This window comes from Nesoenas mayeri (genome assembly GCF_963082525.1).
Source record: "Nesoenas mayeri genome assembly, chromosome: 14".
Classification (NCBI taxonomy): Eukaryota; Metazoa; Chordata; class Aves; order Columbiformes; family Columbidae; genus Nesoenas; species Nesoenas mayeri.
Window position 1 is genome coordinate 8868983 of NC_137556.1, and position 21017 is coordinate 8889999.

Consider the following 21017-nt stretch of genomic DNA (forward strand, 5'->3'; position numbering starts at 1 on the left):
TATAAGACCCTGTTTTATTTTCAGGGAAACAGGGTATCAGTGTTGCCAGAGAAGCACTGACTTTAGCATTAGCCATACAATACTTTCCTATACTGCAAAGAACTGGTCATTAACCCAGCCCCATTTCAGGTTTTCCACTGGGTATGCCATAACACTTGCTGAGGTTAGTAAATAATCAGAGTAGGCTTGAAGATAACCTTCACATCACATGTAGCAAAATCTTGTGCACACTACAGAGGGAAGAAAAAACACACTAACCCTCAGTCACTTTCAATCAACCTCAAAGTCTTAATATTTTATTGCAAAATTTCCAATTACAGAAAACAGAATTCCAATAATAATTGGAATAGTTTTTGGGATTATTTAGAAACATAATCACTTCTTGTGACACTTGCTGATTAAAAATACCCCCCCCAAAAAAAATCAATCAACCCAACATAAATGTATTTGAAATCTAGTAGCTTCTGGCCACAAAGTAAGAAAATAATCTCTCTTTAACATAAATTAAATACAGGAGATACTCTGTGGCCTTCACCAATTCTCAGAGAGTGATGTGAAAGTCCAGGCTTGCTTAAAACATAAGCTGATCTAATGTAATTCAGTTTCCCAAGGTCAGGAGGAGGAGGAGTTTATTTCTGAACCCTTGCTCTTAACAGCAGTGTCGTGCAAGATGAAATAACACCACCACATATCAGGAGGTTCTGAATTTCTTTTGAAATGCAAAGACCTGCCACTGAATCTGCGTCTTGGAAGGTTAATATATTGTTTTCACTTGCATCTTCTTTATTGTCACTCTTTTATACGCGTACTTCAATTGCACACAGCATCTTTCCTTTATTGAGGGCTGCAGTTAATCAGCTGGTTCCATAAAGCACCACATAAATTCTGTTTTATGAATTCTTTGTCACAAGAATGTAGCCAAATGCCTTGTGCCCCAAGACTCAGCAGTAACACATCACCTTTGTGCAGCCTTGCAAAACTGTGATAGAAATTACAGCAGCTCAAGAACAGAAACTCCTCAATCACCTCCACTGTGGTAGTATTGGTAATGAAAAAACAGAACCTAGTGATGTTAAACAGGTCTTAAAAAGACAGCGAGAAAAAGAGAAAAAGAAAAGCATGAGTACACGAGTAGATAGACTTTTGCAAGGTTGCCTTTGCAGCAGAAGAACTCTGACAGTGTGAAATGCTGCCATGAGCTCACATTTTACAAATCCCTTACAAGTAGCAGATGACTTTCCCTCTTCCTCAAGTTCCTCATTCATTTTACACCATAAACTATATAACTAAGAAAAAAGAATCTATAAAATTATGTGCAAAAATATACTTTCTTAGATTTAATGCATACAGAAAGGATTGCCCTAAAGCTGTATTTACGCTATCATTTAAATACCTATTACCAGGCTAATGTCTTCAAAGCGTATTTCGAATAGTGCTGTAGCGTTAACTTTTAGGAGATAGAACTTTTTATTTTGTCATTGTGTCAAGCACAAAGAACCTGGTGGCAGGAGCAGCTTAGACCTGCACTGAAGTAGAGAAAAACTCACTGTCCTATTTCAGCTTGAAATCATCTCTGATGCACATTGCTGATCCAAACTTACAAAAGACTCCAGACAAGGTCTTCCCAGTGCCCTGTAAAATATTGCCAATATTTCTGGAAATGCCTGAGGATTCCGTAAGTCTTTTTCACAGCTCACAATTGCTCATATTTATTTTGTGTGACCAGCTACCACACTAAGGTCATTTTCTCCTTTAGACATTTCTAACCAAAGAGTTCTTAGATTAAAGCAGATGCTCTTATTATTAGACCCCAAGTGTATAATTACTCACTTCGTGCTAATGAACTTCTTCCCATTTCTATTGCTCCAGTTTTCAAGGATATCTAATTGAAAATAAAAAAGGAAGCCTTTGAAAGAAATGTGAAATACTGTCCAGTGGTTTTGCACCCAGCTTGATTTCTTTCATAAAAATGCAAACTGAACAGACAACACTTCCTACCACTTGCTTCTTTATTGAAAAATCTATTTTAATTATTCATTCCCTTCTGGGTAACTGCATTCTCAATGTAGTTACTATATATGCTATATAGCAGCCACCATATGTCTTTCCTCCTCATACATTCAAAGAACCCAAAACACTTTAAAAGATATATTTGCTGATAAAAACAAATCGTGCTTTAAAAATTCTGATTTTTTTTTTTTAATAGTTTCTTGTTTGCTTATGGGATTTTACTAAATTGAGGAAAGCAATAAATACATAAGCTTCACTTAACAATCTCAAATGCATAAAGATTGGTATGCAAGATTACTTGTTTAAAACATCCAGAATGATAGTTTTAATATGTAAAATGAAAGGGAAGCATAATGCATACCTCATAACACTATTTAGTTTTGTGCCTTTGACAATTTCCCCTAATTTGCCCCTAACTCTCTGCTGCCCACCAACAACGCGATTTATAGATAAGGTGCTTCATCTATGAGACATTTCTTCCAATGCTCCTCCAGCTCAGAGAAAGGACTGCAAACCAGGGCAGGCTTTGCAATGCTACACAGGCCAATCTCACTGCATTTTGGAACTGTAGGTTCTCATTTTTTTCTGAATGGGAACAGGTAGAAATAGATATTGGGTGTGCAAGGTCTGCAAAGCTTCCCTGTGAACTCAGTATTCTTCAGGGCCTTACGCTCTTATCTAGAAAACTGCTATTCTGGTACCTTGGCACTGGGACTTCTGGAGACAGAATTGTTTCTGGTGTCTCCTGGGTTTCATTTCAACTGACTATTTCAGTGAAATCTAATTAATCCCTTTGTGAAAACCACACAACGGAATGAGGCACCTGCCATATATAACTAGTACCATAATGTTAACAAAACATGTTGTTAAGCTTGAGAAATACTGAGGCATTCCTTTTTCACAGCAAGATATCAGAGAGATCAACAACCACGTACCTTAATTGTTCAGGAAATCACATTGCAGACAAATACATGGTTTTTTTTTCCTCACTTTAGAGTCCCCAATGAAGCCTTATTTTCGTTGTCTCAACTAAAATGCTCAGGGAAGTGTGTTTTTCAAAAGATCATATCCCTTCGACATTTTTTGCATCTTACACTCTCCGTGAATATTTGCAACCCTTTCAAGAACTGAAAGTCTAAGCCTGAATTTCAATCGCGAAGGATCAATGAGGCATCTGTAACATGCAACCTGCTGCCCGAAATGACTGTGACATGATTTTATTTTACTCAATTTTCATTTTTTCTGTTGACAGGGATTGCCTGATAAATGAGCACTTGCTGTTACAGACCATACCTAGAATTTAGACGATAGAAAAATCGGCCTGTTGGCTGTGCCTGATAGCTCCTGGGCCCTAACTATCATTGTAATTGAGGAATGGGAAACAATGATACATAAAATTACCTTCAGACAAGCAAGAGGGAGCCAAGACCATGATTTGTTAAATCCAAGAATATAGTGGTATCATTGTATAAAGTATATTCTCATAAAGGAAACTAAACTGTTTTTCCATAAGCATTATTCTAAACCATTAGTCACAAAATTCTGTGTCACTTAATGGAACACAGTGTTAGAAAACTGTAATTAAAACCAAGCCAGAAAATCATCATACAGTAAACAGATTACTTAGACACAAACTTAGCCACTTTCTATGTTACTGTTAAATAGAAATATTATAAAGGCATGTCTGAATGTTTGTGAGGAACTAAGGCATGGTAAATTCAGCTCCAAATACATATCTGCCTGTCCAAGGTAGTCCCAAGGAGATCTCCAGAAAGGCTGGACATCCACAGCAAAGACTAAACTGCAATTTTGAGAGACCAACCCCATTTTTCAGAGTTTGAGCCTGTATCTGAAAAATTAACTGAATAGATACCCCAGTGTTTCAACACTTGGGACAAAAAGATCCTGTGCTGGTTGCCTAGAAACTTCCCTAATACTAACATATATTTCTTCTGTTGTAGCTTATTTTAGTGTTTCCTCTGAGAATGATGGACTCTTGTCTGACAGATGGACTACAGTAAAATAATTCAGATTATAATAACTCACAAATGCAGATCCTGATTCTCATTCTAGTCCATCTCTAAGGGAGAGGCATCTGCTTTACAGGAACTAGATAGCATTTTTTAAAAAACTATTTTTATTTTTATTATTTACATACAGTCCATTAAACTGAATTACAAAAAAATGCAGTTCTTAGAGGTGGATGTAGAAAGTGAATGTAGAAATGTCCCTGTTGGGACAGTGAAAGCTGTAAAATATGTAAGCATGTACATTTAGAATAAGGTAGTGATATCTCAAATACCATCTCCCTTCTTCTGCACTAGTAAACAGGGAATTAGAAACAGAAAAACCAGAACTAACTTGACACAACACTGAGAAGTGCATGAAAAGTAACAAAATCTCTGGAATGGTCAATTAGTCTGTAGTCTATATTCATTTATACCACTATAGACTCAGAATAACTTTACCAAAGGCAGCTCTCTCATTGTTGTTGATGGAACTATTCCAGATTTGCAGTGGAGTAACCAAAGATGGAATTCAGTCCTTAAAACACCACAGCAAAAAGAATAAAACAACAACCAGAAAAAGATGCATTTGCAATTTCAAGTCTTATTTTCTCCCATATCTTATTGAAAAGTTGTGGTGGCATGGTGGTGGTGTTTTTTTTCCTCTTCTCACACTAGCAATGTTTTAGTTTAACACTGCAATGATAAGCCCTATAATTTATTTCACTGCCAGGTTTCTGGAGATTTAACAAATTTTTTCTTGTATTAAATGTTAGGGAAATATTCCAAAACCTGCAGAAATCAACATCCATGAGGAAAAAAAACAAAACTATATGAAACCAGTTTTATTTATTTGTTTTTGTTTATGACGAGAGAGATTTTACTGCTCTAATTATCATTATCAGCACACAAACACCTGCTGTTCCTAGACGGTGTTTCTATTAACACAGTGTGCCACTTCAATAGCTTTCTTTTGGCAATCTAAAAATCAAATTGCTTCTTGTCTGAAAATTATTGTTACTTGCTGGTGCTAAGCATTTGCTATGTCTGTCATTTTCTAACCTTTTCTTTATGGTTAAAAAAAAAAAAAATGGCCATTTTTATGTTTTGTTTAATAAGTGTTTATTAAACTCATTACCATTGAGCTAAGTACACTCACTGTGCTTTGTGGGTTTAGACACCCTGGTGGCATTTGTATCATCTGTATATCAAAGTGGGAAGTTATTTGCAGGGTCAGTGACACCAGTTGTCCCTACGTTGCCCTTGGGACCCGTGCCCAGTTCAGATTTGGGTCTGCTGCTGTGGATGCCTCACACAGGGTTGTCCATGAGAGAAACATCAGCCCTGGCTGCAACTCTGGAGCCTCCTTATTGACTTTGATGGGGAAATGAGCACTTCACAGCTACTGGTTTTATGGGTTGAGACCAATTTGGTTATAATATTTCCATTTTAGGTGGTGAGAACTCCTGAGCAAGGGGTGAAATTCATATCCACTGCTCAGCCTGGGGTAAAAGCACAGCTATAAATGCTTATTAAAACATCTGGACTTCCCTCTGCTGCAGAGAGCAGCACAGACTTAAAAGTTCTCTTTCATAAGATTTCAAAAGGATTTTTAAAAAATTCTACTGTTTTTAATATAATTACACCATGACAGTTATTTTTATACTGTTCTTGTCTCCTGCTGCTGTCTGGGATTAGTCTTTACTTAGTGATGATGAAGAGTTACATCTCACGTCCTCATCCAACCTCCAAAAATTATGACAGGAATTCTGGCTCAACGGTATTCTATTGGCATGATAGAGATGCATTAACTAAAAGTGCAAATCCTGCTGACAGTGATGTTATTACTGCAGTCAACACCGTTTCAGCAAATACCTGAAAGAAGCAAAGTGAACAGTGTGCCGCTTCTAGGGCTTTTTTTTCCTCCTTCCCAGCACTTCTGCCTCTAAAGCAGAAGTTGTCTGTTATATTTTGGAGACTGCTGTAATTTGAACAAATACAAGGAAGATCATACTGAAGAAGTGACAACTAGTCAATGGATGGTATCGTCCCTGACTTGTTATCTGTCTGGGGTCTGCTATGATCGAGTTCCACAACCTTAGAGCCAAACCAAAATGCAAAACAACATCTACAGGGGACAATTCCTTCTCCTTTTCAGCTTCATATCAAAGAGGGCTTCGCATATCAACTTGAGTGCTTTCTGTGTATAACTGTTGACAGTACAAAAATATTTTAATTTATATTCCTTGATAAAAAAAGTGTACAAGTATCATAGGCTCTCTCTCAAGCCTAAGAAAGCTTTTTGGGCAGGCAATTCTCCCGTACAACACAGCTCTGATGGAAAACACAGCAGTCTGAAAATATGCGTTTTGTTTCTGTTGTGTAAATACTTTGCACATGTAATTCAGAACCTCAGTATGTACAGAATGAACAGTGGTGCAAAATCCAATAGCATTTGCTCAGACTGGAAAGTGATTTTTAATGATGTTTGCCATCTCTTTATATTCTTTGTGAAAGGACTGTACCATTATGGCTGTTCACACCTACATCCTAAAATATGATGCTTGTGTATTTGTAAAGCAGAAATTTAGAATTGTTTTGTCAATTAAAATTTACAATTAATATTATATGTTGGCTAATTATACAGTCACAGTCAGTTGTATTTGGGAACAGGAAAAATACTATTAAAAAAAAATTCTAACAAAACCCTAGAAGATTCTGCCAGTGTTTTATCTATAAGGGTTGTACTGTACCTGAAACTGTTCTATGTGATGACTTAATTGTACACCATGGAAATTCCTGCCACCTCACTTGTGCAATGCATAGTCATAACAAAAAATTTGGATGCTTTGACATTAAATTACACTGATTAAAGATGTTCCACTGAATTTGAACGGGAGCAGTAACAACTATTGATCACTTCATTATACATAGCTAGCCTAGAAATCAATGCAAAGAAGATGTAAGATTTAATGGGAATGTAAGTGATATAATTTCAGAGTGATATAAATAGCAGCAATTTTAATGTTTCCCATTCAGCAGCATCTATTGCTCAGTTATAAATGCTTCAGGATGATCAGATTTTCAAAACAGACCAGAAAGAGCCTGGTATTTACTGAGAACATAAAGGACTTTCTACCCAGCTATGTAGGGAGTTGTGAACATCAACCTCATCTAATCAACATTCTGTAGTTTGTGGATGTGATTAAGTATTGACCACACAACCACAGCCAATGTTTCCTTTGTCAAAGAGTTTGGCCCAGTGGCCTCCCAATCAAACCTCTTGCAAGGGCATCACCATCTTTCTGAGCTACAGTAAAAGGACTTGCATTTAATGGGTCCTTCCTGAGCTATTCAAAGGACAGCTCTGCATATGAGTCTTGATAAAACACACTTCAGGCACAGAAGATAACAAGGCAATCTGGTGTAGGAAGATAAACATACCAGGAAAACCTAGCATTTGTTTATCAGTTGATTAACATGCTCTTATTTGTATTATTAGCTTTTTTACTCTATTATTTTTCAGCATGTGAACATTTTATTCACTTGCCTCTCAGATTGTGTGTTCCATTTAGCATAACACTTCTACAAAAATATGAGTTTTCCAATAAAATGTGTATATGTAGAATATGCAGCCTTTCCCTCATAAGCTCTTGCTTTTCTCTGGCACACCAAAGGATGATGCAGGCGAGGTCCAGAAGCAGGACAAAACCTCCACAGCCACCATTACTTTTCTCTTTCTTCTGACCCTAGGAAGAATTTGATTTTGCTGCCTCAATCCTGAAGCTATTTTATTTTGCTTCTGATAGAACTGGGTGATGTTAACAGCCATCCATGAAGAGCAAAGGCATCTGTTCCTGCCTGCCTCTCACTTTCTTTTAATCCAAAATTAAATGGGTTTGGCTACTTCACTACTGATAGACAATAACTATCAGAAAAATAAAAAGCTTTCAGGAAAGGAATTCAACTGATCTTGTGCGAAAGCTTTAAGGCAAAATAATAGTAATAATAATTATTATTATTTACAGATATTACATAACTGAGATTTACCTGGGTAAGGTAATTTCATCATGTAACAAAAATTAAAAGACTGAATTGCAGTACTCATACAGACAATTTTGAAACAAAAGTATCAGATCCTGCGTAACTTAGAGCTAATAATCCTGCTCTTTACTGATCAAGTCCAGAGAAGGATCACGTCAGTGTCTGGAACACACATGACTGTATTCCACATCCTCATATCTGCCCTGCACCGAAAGTTACTCTTTGATTTGAAACACATAATTTCTCCCTGGCAAAACAGGAAAAAAAATCCTCTTAGTTTTAATAAGATTACTAAGGGTTTCAATATCTCAATTATAGAATGTTTTTGTTTTACCATTCTGAGTTTGAGACTTAAATAAGCCACTTAAAAATCTACCTGGAAATCCAGTGTCAGAAGGAGTCTTTTTTCAAAGCTAAAGCCACAGAAGGAAAAAAATTCCTGGCAAATCAAACCCTGAAACCAATTTCAATGCAACCATTTTCACAACTCATACTTCATCTTCATAAACTTTAAAATTATGCACTCTGAAGCTATGAAAACTTGTGAATAGCAATCTAAAACTGAAATATTTGCTGAAAGTGGATTTCAAAGACAGACTTAGTTCCAAGACTTTCAATTATTTCAGTTGTCAGTCATTCAGGCACAAGAAATGATACAACTCATTTGGGAAACAAGACTGTGATTTCTTCAAATGAACTTCATGCACTGAGTGCTCTTTCTGTAAAGGAATGGAACATAAAACCTTCTCATCCATCACACACAATTGGGCTGGTAGTTAAATGCTACAATTCACATCCTAAACTATACCCCAAACAAGGTAAATTCTTGATCGAGCTTGCCAAGACCTAGTCCTGCAGCTTAAAAATGTTCTCTTGGTTCCCTTTAAGAAACCTAAACAACACTCAGTATAAATGAATGTATTTGCTTCTGCCTATTGACCTTACATTTCCCTTATCAAGATAATAGCATTTTCTTAGAAGTTGCCTTGGGTGTTTCTGCAAGGTCAAAAAACCACGATGCACAGATAAGGATAAACCTACTTTGAATTACTGCATCTGTTCATGCTCCAGTGGCTCTGCAACCCTGATGGCAATAAAACAAGACTATTAATAGTAGTTTTGGAGAATAGCACTCAACTTCTTAGAAAAGACAAAAAGGAGGTATGGTCAGAAAGAGCCCTGACATGCTGTTGAACATTTACCATCCTGCCTGAGCTATTTCACCACTAACACATGTAACAGAGGGGAGACACAGAGGCATGGAGGAAGCAGCCAGAACCCCATTACTGCAATTCCAAATTCACATTTAATAAGAGATGCCCCAATCATTGCACAATGTTGTCTTTTTGATAGGATGCATTGCACATTCAAGGGCAAACCTCTTCCCTTGCCAGCAGGTTCTAAGTCCTTTGTTTATGGAGGGGGATTTAGAAGCTTCAGCTAATGTCAACATAAGTTACACTTGATAAGAATTCTAGCTAAATAATGCAGAGATTTTGGAAAGAGATATCTAAAAACCACCAGCAGGCAGGACTTTGTGTCTTCAGTTACTTCTGTCACTTGTGTGCCACTGGGAGTCAGTTTCCCAACCTCTTCTGCTGTTGAAATTATAGCCTTATTCATTTTATACTGTTAGAAGAAAGGCCCATGCCCTCTGAAAGGGCAGTTAACCTCAGGGCCGACTACAGCTCAACCTTTGTCTCTGGGTAGTGGAGTTGAAAATCAGCGGCTATCACAGAAGCATATTGTACAGCTGGGATACTGCTCTGAATAATGAAGCATATCAAGTGTTTTGATACACCAAAGAAATCTCAATGGGCCTCAAAAAGAAAAGAGAGAAAGCATTAGGGCTTATCTTATTTTCCAAAATCTTCCATTAGCACCCTCGCAGAGTCCTGTTTTTTACCTCTCAGACTCTGAATCAAAATTCCATTTAAGAAAATGAGGAACACAATCCTGCCATCTCTTTAAAGATTTAACTTCATAATAGAAGGATTATATTGTTGTTATTTGCCATTAAGGATAATTGTGGTGCAGTTTTCTTTTGCTAGCATTTGTGTTATTTTATTAACGTCTCCATAATACCAGCGAGCACTATAAAAGGAATTCCAATTTTTAACATGATTATTAATCTTGATCCTCATCCTCAAAGCAGAGATGTTTTTGAAAAGACCCAGGAAGGAGGAAAGAACACGACTCAGACACTGCAGTCAATTGTTACCTCCGAGCACATACACTTAGATTGCTTTTCTTTGATGCTACTGCCAATTTTATTCACAAGCATATAAAAAAAAGGTCATGACATTTAGAATTACAGTAGTCTGGAAATTAAATGTTCCTTTACATTTTTAATTTCTGAAAATAATTTATTATGGAATAATATTTGCATATGATTGAATGAATGTGTAAAGATTAATGCAAACTGTCTTCAAATTGAAAGTTCACAAGCACATACATTTAACCTTGTTGCATAATAGGCATTAAAAAGTTTATGTGGAAGCTCTAAGAGCTGCATTTCCATTTTGCTGGAAGCATTTGCACTGTAATTCTCCTTAGTATTTTTCCACTGACATGTCTGTACTAGGCATGAGGTTTAGCACTATATTATTTTCCAGTTAAGATTCTGCTGTATTTGAATAGATTTCACAAACCTGGCAACTGAATAAGGAGCAGAAACCAGGTCCCAACTGTCTACGCAATTCTTTTACAGAAAGTTTTATATGAGAAATCAAACTGCTGATTTTTATACTAGTTCAGCAACGTTAATTATACTATATCATATGAGGAAAATAAAACAAATTTGTGCAAGGACTAGAGAAGACACAAAGGTACCAAGTAACCAAAATGCTTGTCAGAAGCTCAAAACTGAGAGGTCTGGAGATCTGATGAAGGGGAGATCACTCAAGTGCTGCCGTTACCAGGTCTCAGGGGACCGTCACACTCTGCAATGCAATCGCCTTGGACATCCCACACTTGTCACCTTACATATTATTTCTTCAAAGCCAGGTGACACTACTTGTTGAGCAAATAACAGAATCTTAGGAAAGGCAGTGCTATGGAAATTTTTTGTGGTCAGCAATTAGAATTAATGATTCTCCCATAAAGCTGAAGCTTTCATGCTGTAAAGGGCAGACACACAGACAATACCAAATCCCTCTTCAGATGCTGCTAAAATTGCACCTGGGTAAAATTTATAGTGATATATAGAATTTACTCATGTTTTCTCAGGGAAACTCTTGGGAGCTTTTAAAAGATCGTCAAACTCTGAAATATTCAGCTTGAGACTCCATACACTCAGTGAGCCAACTGAATGTCTGAACAATGTCTGAAGAGCAGAGACTGAGGAGGTAAGTTAAAGGAAGTCTTTAAATGGCACATTACTGGCACATTCAAAGATCCAGAAGAAAATTTAATACAAAGCAAGTTAGAAAGCCCCTTTGCTATTATTTGATTCTCAATATCAAATAGTTTTTTTGGCATTTCAGCACCTAACCCCAGAAAGAAACAGTAATAAAGCAAAATATTATACTGCTATTAATTTTTTAATATACATATATAATGCACACAATCACTTCCATATCTGTACAAGTATTTTTCTTATAACACTATAATCAGTATATATAATGCAGTTTCTCTGCATACACTTGATGCAGGAGGTGACTGTTGTTTTCAGTGTATTGAATGTTTCCATACGCACAGAGCAATGATTTCCTTTATTTCCCAGGTGACAGTGCTCCTCCAAGGAGCAGAACATTCTTTTCATGCCACACTGGTGATGGCAGAATTGAGACCTTTACTATCCTTGTCACCAGGGCAATGGCAGGAGCACCATTAGCTTGAGTTTGGCCTCTTGAAGAAGCCTTTGGGAAAGCTGCTCTGCAGATCACCCAACCCATTAAATTAATGCTTTGTTGGCAGGAGTAAAAGTTTGGAGTCAAGCAAAACAAAAGCCTGAGTTTCAGAATACATATACCCTGTCAAATTGCATTTATCAAGATAAGGGTTATTAGAATTTTTTTTCTCTTCTATGAATGAAATTGTAAGCTTAAAATGTCACTGAAGATTTATTAATCTGATACTCTTTCTGATAAGGGCAAAGAGGGCATATAGGGAGCAGTTTATGAGAAGAAAAGTATGTTTGTGCCTGACTACAAGAAATAGAAAATATGAATAGAGCAATTTATCAATGGGTAAACTGTAACCAAAAGATTCAAGCTACATAAAGCAATATTACAGTTATATATTGATTTCAGAACCTTGCCATTCAAAATACTTCATGTAAGTTTGATAGCTATGCAGAAAAATGTTTGTGATTAGCAAAAAATGGAATAAACCTGCATTTTCAAAATCTAGGCTGCAGAAGTGTTTCTTGTTCTAGAAAGGAGATGGAGGCCTAATGTGAAAACTGGTGCTGTGCTAGAAGCTCCGGTGTATGGAGCACAACCAGCATGGTCATCACCACTTCCAGCTGAATAAACAGGATTGAACTAACCAGAGGAATTGTTTAAACACTTTTTCTTGTTTCTGTCCATGGTGCTGCCAGAACAGGTCCATAGTGGGGAGGAGTAAGAACAAAGAGAGGTTCTCGAATATTCTCACCAGCACATCTGCACTCCTATCAAGAAACCACAGCCACAAGTATAACAACTCTTCTTTTCCCAAGGGCTTTCCCCATAGCAGGGTGGAAAGTCTGAGAAAAAACCCAGCTGCAGCACTTGCCCTGCTGCTGGACTGTTGCTTTTAAGTCAGTCTCTTTTGCAAGAATTAATTCCCTTGGAATAAGGTCACTCTGAGACAGCTTGTGCTTACTTCCTAGGGAAAGATCTGGGGAAGTGAATGGGCTCACTGGGCCTACAGACCTAAACAGAGGGCTCACCAAGAGCTGGTGAAAGAGAAAGTGTTTGTTTCTTGTGAGACTCCAGCCTTCAGTTTATATGACATCATTTACAATGAGTTTGTTGTTGACACAATTTCATATATAAATACAGATGATATCTACTTAATAAATATTTGACTTCTAGTGAAAACTTTAATAACTAAAGATTAAAGTGATTATTCAGACCTCATGTAATGTATACGTATGACTTTAAATGACTTTTTGGTTTACATACAGGCTACTGATTTTTTTTTTTTAACTTATGAAGTAATGAACTATCAGGTAGTATTTTTCTATCTTCTTTTATGATGATTCAATATTTTCATTCAAAACATTCTCAATCAACAATAAGAATCATCAACCAGAACTCCTACGAGACCCTATCAAGCGGGTGTTAGTTTTGCAGCAGTTAAGATGTTTGAAATCACTACGTGTTTAGAAAAGGATTAGTTGTACCTTAGCTTTTTCTCAGAAAGTGTTATATATAAAATCTGCCATTTAAGAAAATCCTTTCTTACATTTATCTGAGGACATAGCAGAAACCAATTGATCTACTATAATTCCACTAAGTGCTCAACTCACCAGTCTTCTCCATCTTGTGTTTTGAACTTTCAGGTCCTGGAAGGCAGGGGCAGGGCCCTTCGCATTGAGCTGTGATGGTTTTGCCAGAAGTACATGCATGAAAGTCCAACTTGCACTACAATAATAAAAAAAGAATATGTTTTGAATTAGGGCAAGATATAAAAGCTGCAGCTGTGAATTAAATAAGAAATTGAATTTAGCAGTAATGGCATTGGACAGATTGCAAAACTTCAGTCTCTATTGAAAATGCCATTGTTTTTATTATTATAGATAACAACAATAGCTACTTCCTATGCAGTTTTGCACAGCACTTCTAAATGTGCCTCATAAAGTGTTGTTATTGTTCCCTGCTTAAATATATGGAACTTGCAGCACAGAAAGTTGAAACAATTTCTTGCAGGTCACCTCAGAGATCAGTGGCGAAGAAGAAAAAAAAAAATACAAGTCTTCAGAATCCCATGTGTTTCCTACACTGCATTACCATGTTTCAGGTGTGAAATCATGCCATCCATCACCTGTTAACACTAATGATTTATTAGTTCAGTCTTTTGAGGATCTAGGAGCTCTCAACTTCCACTGCAAGCAATGGGCTTGGTCTGAATAACATTCACAAAGAGACACCAATCCTCAAAATAGTGAGAACGGAAAGAAACAGCTCACCAGCTGATGAGACTGGTCCCTTCAACAACATCAGCTTCTCCCAACAAGGAGGAAATTTTAAGTGACTCTAGTAACTATAAGTTGCTTTAACAGTACCTTCCCAAAAAATATCCATCCTTCATGCCATCAACTCCAGAAATACAACAGAATTGCAAGATTGAAGAGTGAAGATTAAACTATGAGCAGTATAGTTCCCCATATCTACATATTGTTACTTGTTTCTTTCCCTTCCCTAAAACCACAGCAGATGGGATTTACAGCATGTCTTGACAGTCACCACATTCAAACCATTTAGGACAGCAGGACACATGCAGTATTGGATGAATGAGACAACTCAGGAGAATTAATGTTGCAAAAGCATGCTAGTTAAAAAGCCCTGATTCATAACATACTGACTATTCATCGCATTCGCTGTTTGCATTACATACATTGTAGTGCTGACTTCCCTTTAAGAGCTTTGTGCCCGTGTAGGCATCCTCTCTGCAGTTGCTGCCCCAAGGATATTTCCCCCAGATTGTGCCCAGCAGTGCAGTTACTGGAGACTGGACTAATGTACTAATAAAATGAAGTAAAAACCAAAACAAATCCAAACCCAAAAAACCCAAAACAGCACAAAAAAGTAGCAACAATAATGCACGGGGCATTCTCTTTAGCTTGTTACCTAATGAACTGAATTTAAACATGTTTGTTCATGTTCTTCAAGCACTAATTTTACCAGATCAGAATCTGAGAGCTTTTAATGCAAGGGGGAGCTTTGCCGGCAGCACCGAGGCTGGCGCTCCTCCCTGCAGAGACTGCCTCCTGCCCCAGGAAACTGGAAATGTCGGGCTGTAAAATCCCTTTGATAAGTCTCAATTCATTATAGATTAATTCTTTTTCATTTGAAAGTAGGTCAGCATGCTTACACAGTGTGATGCAATGTATTTTGAAATGTGCAGCTTTTTCGAAGGCCAAAGAATACCCAGTGTAAGACCATGGTGGTATCCAATGGAGATGCAGTGGGCAATTGGAGCTCATCTAGCAACAGTCACTGACAAAAATCACAGCATCATCTTCTGTTATTTTGGTACAGTGGAAGCCAAGAGAACAGAACAGGATGTTGTTACAAGATAAATGCCTCCTGCTTTGAAAGTACTGAAAATATCTTGGCTTTGCCTCTGTTTGTTTTTGTTAAAAGGGCTCATCTTTGCCCAGGCTTTAATCTAGCAGCAGGAGACCATTATCCTGTGCCTACATCCTGCTCTGTTGACATTATCTCCTGGCCATTCTGAACTTCAGTGCACCCTGCTGGTCACATACTTTGTGATGTTCTGCTCTTCTAATTTAGAAAATGCATGGCCATGCACAAATGTGCAAGTTTAGCATATATTTTGCACTAATTTCTTGAAAGACCAAAGAGAATATCAGTACTTATTTTTCATGTTTGCTCCATAAATACCCTTTGCACAGAACACAAACCAAACAAAAAGCACATCAGAAGGAGAAGAGGAGAAAGAAACACTCTGAGCACACAGTTCTGAAGACAACAACTCATTTCTCACAGCATATTTCGATAGTCAATATGTTATTGAGAACACAGGCATAAATCTTCCTGCAGCTAGAGCTGATCATTTAATCTCTTACAGAACATTAACTAGCTACATATTTTATTATGAATAATAAATGTAAATTATGTCTCTAAGCATTACCAATTATAGTTCAAATGTAACCTTTAAGACAGTAAGACCTATTTTGGGACTTGTGTGCAGTTAAGAAATAAAGATCTTAACACTTGGAAACAGCAAGGCAAGTTTTTCCTCAGCTTTCCATATGATTGATAAAAATGACAAAACAAAAAGCTCAAAATAAACCAAAAAAAAGAAGCTGCTTAAAATAGGCTGTCTCTATGATCTGAATGGACAGGCCAAGAAGAAAATCTAAACTTGAAGATCACAATGGGGTAGTGACATCCAAGTAAATTTACACCTATGATTAACTGCATTATATCCCCCACCCTACTAGTTTGGGATGTTGGTCCATATACGTATTCATAGAACTGGGGTGGCAGCTCAGTGCTGGAGGAGGAAGATGCAAGAACTCCATCATTAAAAATATTAAATCAGGATAACACTGATTACTTTTCAACATCTAATCACTATACATAACTGTTTTTTCTTTCCCTAAAGAAAAACATGGAGATATCGTACTTCCTATCTGATGTTATGCTTACTGTAGTAACCCACATGAGTAGCTTAACAACCTATCAGCCTCCAACAACAAAGCGGCAGTACAAGTTTTGCAGACAGAATCCATGAAGCTCCTTGCAGTGATTCTACACAGTCTAACCAGGAGCAGTCCCACAGTTTGGGGCTGGTCATCTCTGATTTCAGGGGACCCATCTCACTGCTGGTGTGACTGGATATGCCATGACTCTCTGCTGAGCTTTTCTCCTAGTAGAGCTCCCTGGATCCTGCCAAGCTTCATTGTTTCTTTGCCACCTCCCTGGTGTTTGAACTGCATTTGTTTACTATGAACCCCAAGGCTCACATAAACATCTCTAAACTATTTTACTGCAAATGGAAAAGCAGCTCTGTTATTTGTTGCTAAATGTATATGGAGCTCAATAAAATATATGAGGGGAGAAATGGTTGAACATATTCATGGAAAATTCATAAATTAATTTATTCAACTAAGATGTGGGAAATTATTGCAGAGTGTGTTTTGGCTAAAGTGTTCCCCTGAGAATCCACTACTCATATAATGATTCCCTCTTTATTGTCAGTGAATCTACAGCAATGTGTTTTGCATAAGCATTCACATTTGAGGCAGAAAGAAAAAATAGCTACATAAAATTTATTGCCAGCTATTTTATTCTTGTCTGTCAGTCTCCAGCCTGTACATCCTGCTAGAGCAGAATGGAGATTTTTTTTTTTTTTAATGATGTAATAAACCAGCATATCTCTGTCTTTATACTAGCTTTCAACTTTTGGCAGCCAGGTTTCGATCTAACCTGTATGTATGTAATATTGTCAAGTTATTACAATCTTTTACACATGGGTGTATATTTGACTAATTAATATTTATATGATAAGCTTAATACAGCCTCCAGACTGCATTAACGACATGAAGAGCTTTGCATCGTGCCACAAGGATGAGGAGACAGGAACACTGCCACAATGCTCCCGACAGCAGAGATGGACTTAGTGCACAAACAGGATTTGATGCATTAGATACAGCCAAGAGGGCCAACCATGTCCTGGGTGCATCCAGCACAGCGTTGCCAGCCAGCAGGGAGGTGATTGTCCCACTCTGCCCTGCACTGGTGCTGCCTCACCTGCAGTGCTGTGTGCAGGTCTGGGCAACACAGTATGAAATGGATATAAAGCTACTGGAGAGTGTCCAGAAGAGGCTACAAAGTTCGTGAAGGGTTTGGAGGGGAAGCCATATAAGGAGCAGCCAAAGTCACTTGTTTTTTTTTCAGCCTGGAGGAGACTGTGGGGAGACCTCATCACGGTCTACAGCTTCCTTACAAGGGGAAGAGAAAGGGAAAGCACTGATCTCTTCTCTCTGGTGACCAATGACAAAACTCAAAGGAACAGCAGGAAGATGTGCCAGGGAGGTTCAGGTTGGACATTATGAAAAGGTTCTTCACCCAGAGGGTGCGGGACACTAGGACAGGCTCCCCAGGGAGGTGTAATGCTCCCAAGCCTGACAGTGTTCAAGAAGTGATTGGAAAATGCCCTCAGATACATGGTGTGAATTCTGGGGTTTTCCTGTGCAGGGACAGGAGTTGGGCTCAATGATCCTCCTTGGTCCCTCTCAACTCAGGACATTCTATGATTCTGTGTTACACATGCTGGGATGAAGAGTGGCAGACTGTGCACATTCCTTCATTGTGATTCTAATTACAATTCATAGGGGAAGTACTGTCAGATCCTAGCCCCAACAGCATCTTTCCTTGAGAATTCAGATGTAATTGAGAATCTGCTGCAGGTGCCCCAGATGGCCTGGGACATACCATGTGTCTAACATTGCTCCTGGTCGTAGGGCTACAGAGAGGACAGACAATGGGAACACTTTGCACAGGTTCAGCATCGTGGACATTTTCACAGTCCTGAGAACAAACACCAGGTAAGGGGATGAGGAGACAGCACACTCTGCTTCATCCAGGGTTCAGCTGAGGGGAGGCTCTCCAAGAGAGTCTTAATGGATAAAATTTGTCATACAAAATCTGTCATTGAAAATTTCTCATAGTTATGCTACTAAAGCAGAAAATGTAAGCTTTGAAAGTTAATTGCTTCTGTCATTAATTGAAATGTGAATTAAAAAGGGGAGGATCATGTCTTTTTGGTAAGAGTATGCAGGAACAGGCAGACAACATACATGATGAAGATAAAATACCATGAAGTGACTTTTGAGAAAGACTGAAAATTGGAATAGGAGTTGAACTTAACAGTATACTAATTAAAATACATGTTAAAAACCTGAAATGTTACATCTTACTATTAGAAATGGCTCTAAAACACTGCTGTTCAACAGTGCTTTTGCCTGGAAGACGCTGCACCTTCTTTAGTGCCCTGCAGCTTTTTACATTTCCACCAAGAATTATTTCAGTGCAGTGTTTGCTTTATAGTACATCTTTTGTTCACTCACCATCTTCTAAACTTCAGATACAAATAACAAAAGCTCATCATTTTCTACCTTATTCTTTACTCAGTACTTGCCTTCGGCAGAAGCTAAACCTTCCCAAAATTACTATATTTTTTTTTTAGTCCAGAGTTTCTTTGTATCAGTAGTTTTTCATACTTATCTCTCTTAGCAGATAATTAGAATGCATTGGAATTCAGACACCCATTTGAGAGGGGTTGTTTGTTTACATGCTTTAGAGCAGTACTTGCCATTGCTTCCCAAGCTAGGACTCTTATCAGTATTTTCTTTATAAGCCTCTGTTTCCAGTTTTCATCAGAAAAATATAAATATATATATATCTATATAGATATATTTGGAACACACTCAGACCAAAAGATTTTTTTTTTATTGTGCCAAGTAGGAAAAAAATAGGTTCAGTATCTTTTCTTCAAATCCCTAAAGAAATGTCGTACAGTGCACTCCCATTGCCTCCTGCTGAACACATACATTAAAAAGTTTTAATGGGAATTCTGCAAACTTTTTAGGCTCTGTAAAACCTGAAATCCTGAACATGGCTACCCAGTTGGGAGACAGCAAAGTCAACCACATTAATTCACATTTCTAAAAAAAGTCAGGCAATAATGTGAAGTCCCGATACAAGTCTCAAATTTTGGGCTAAGTGACAGAGTTGGAAGGGACAATGGTGCTCTATGCCTCAGGTGGGCACTGGCAATACAGACCAAGCTCTGTTCCCAGGACTGACCACTTGGGTAGCTTTTACACTGGCAAAAGTAGCTATTCTGTGTCCACACTAGCACTGTTACTACCTTGTAGAGTCATCTCTTTTCTCCAGACAGACAATACACAGGCCCTGCTCCTGACTGGTTGCAGCTCCTGTCACTGCAATCAAAAATAAAGGCAAGGCTGAAATAAAACAAAAACAAACACACAAACCAAACCCAAAACAAAAAAAAAAACAACAAATCGACCACATTCGTTTTCTATTAGAATAGCTATCAGGCAAACATACAGCACTTTATCTTTGAAATAAAAGCTGTACGAAGATATCTAAAAACTTGGAGTTCTAATTAGGAACTCTGCTCTCCTTATGAGAATACATAGCTGCTGTTGATATTAATGGGAGTTATGCATGCATACTGGTGCTGGAATAAACTCTAATTAGCACAATCTGTTATGTAAATACATATTGAGCCATTTTTAAACTGTGTACTAGATGTAGCTTTGATTCATAGAATCATAGAATGGTTTGAGTTGGAAGGGACCTTCAAAGCTCACCTAGTCCAGCCCCTGCAATGAGCAGGGACATCTTCACCAGCTCAGGTTGCTCAGAGCCCCATCCAGCCTGGCCTGGGATGTCTCCAGGGATGGTTCATCCACCACCTCTCTGGGCAACCTGGGCCAGGCTCTCACCGCCCTCAGTGTAAAAAGATTCTTTCTTATGTCTAGCCTGAATCTCCCCTCCTTTAGTTTAAAACCATCAGCCCTTTTCCTGTCACAACAGGTCCTGCTAAAAAGTCTGCCCTTGTCTTTCTGATGGGCCCCTTTTAAGTATTGAAAGCCTGCATTGGCTCAGAAATTCCCCTTTCTGCAAGAAATGACACGAGGGACCTTATGATATCTCAAGTAAACAACAAATATTTAAGAAGGTCTCTTACTGCACACTTAACTGACAGTTTCATCATCTGCTAGAAAGAGAGAACAGCTTCCAGGTGTGGGGTCAAGGAGAAACAGATCTGGGTTACAAGGCACTGATATTAAATAGGCTGAACAGATTTATGCAGCTGAATGCAGCAACACGAAAAGGTCAAACGCATGAAATCTCTGTGGACCACAGATTGCTCTACACTGCACAGCTCTGTCCCCTGCAATCCTGTAGCTCCATGAGGAAGAGCTACAGGACTTGTCTTCAGTGTAAAATTAACCAAAGAGCAGAGGGAAAGCATGAGACCTGTACAATCTTTAAATATCACTCAAGTCAGGAGATCATATCTTTAATATTGGCAACTGCAGATGCTCCAAAGTGCGTAGCTCAGGACCCTAAAATTTTGGTTCTCAATTTTAAGATTTTAAAATGTAACTTTGTTTTTTTTTTAAAAAAAAAAAAAAAAAAAAGGTCCCAGCCATATATAAATTGCACTGTTTGGGCTCTTACAGCATAAGTTAAAACAACCAAGTACCAACTCCAGAGCAATGGGAGAGACAGAAGGTTC

General features: G+C 38.0%; 1 protein-coding gene across 1 annotated transcript in view; it reads right to left on the minus strand.

The window, feature by feature from the left end:
• The window catches only part of SPOCK1 (SPARC (osteonectin), cwcv and kazal like domains proteoglycan 1), a gene marked incomplete at both ends in the record, with an annotated part of 271603 nt that overhangs the window by 39379 nt on the left and 211207 nt on the right, over nucleotides 1-21017 (minus strand). The window contains one exon of the mRNA XM_080353189.1: nucleotides 13519-13633. Coding sequence (XP_080209315.1) covers nucleotides 13519-13633 — 115 coding nt within the window. The remainder of the gene's footprint in view (nucleotides 1-13518; nucleotides 13634-21017) is intronic.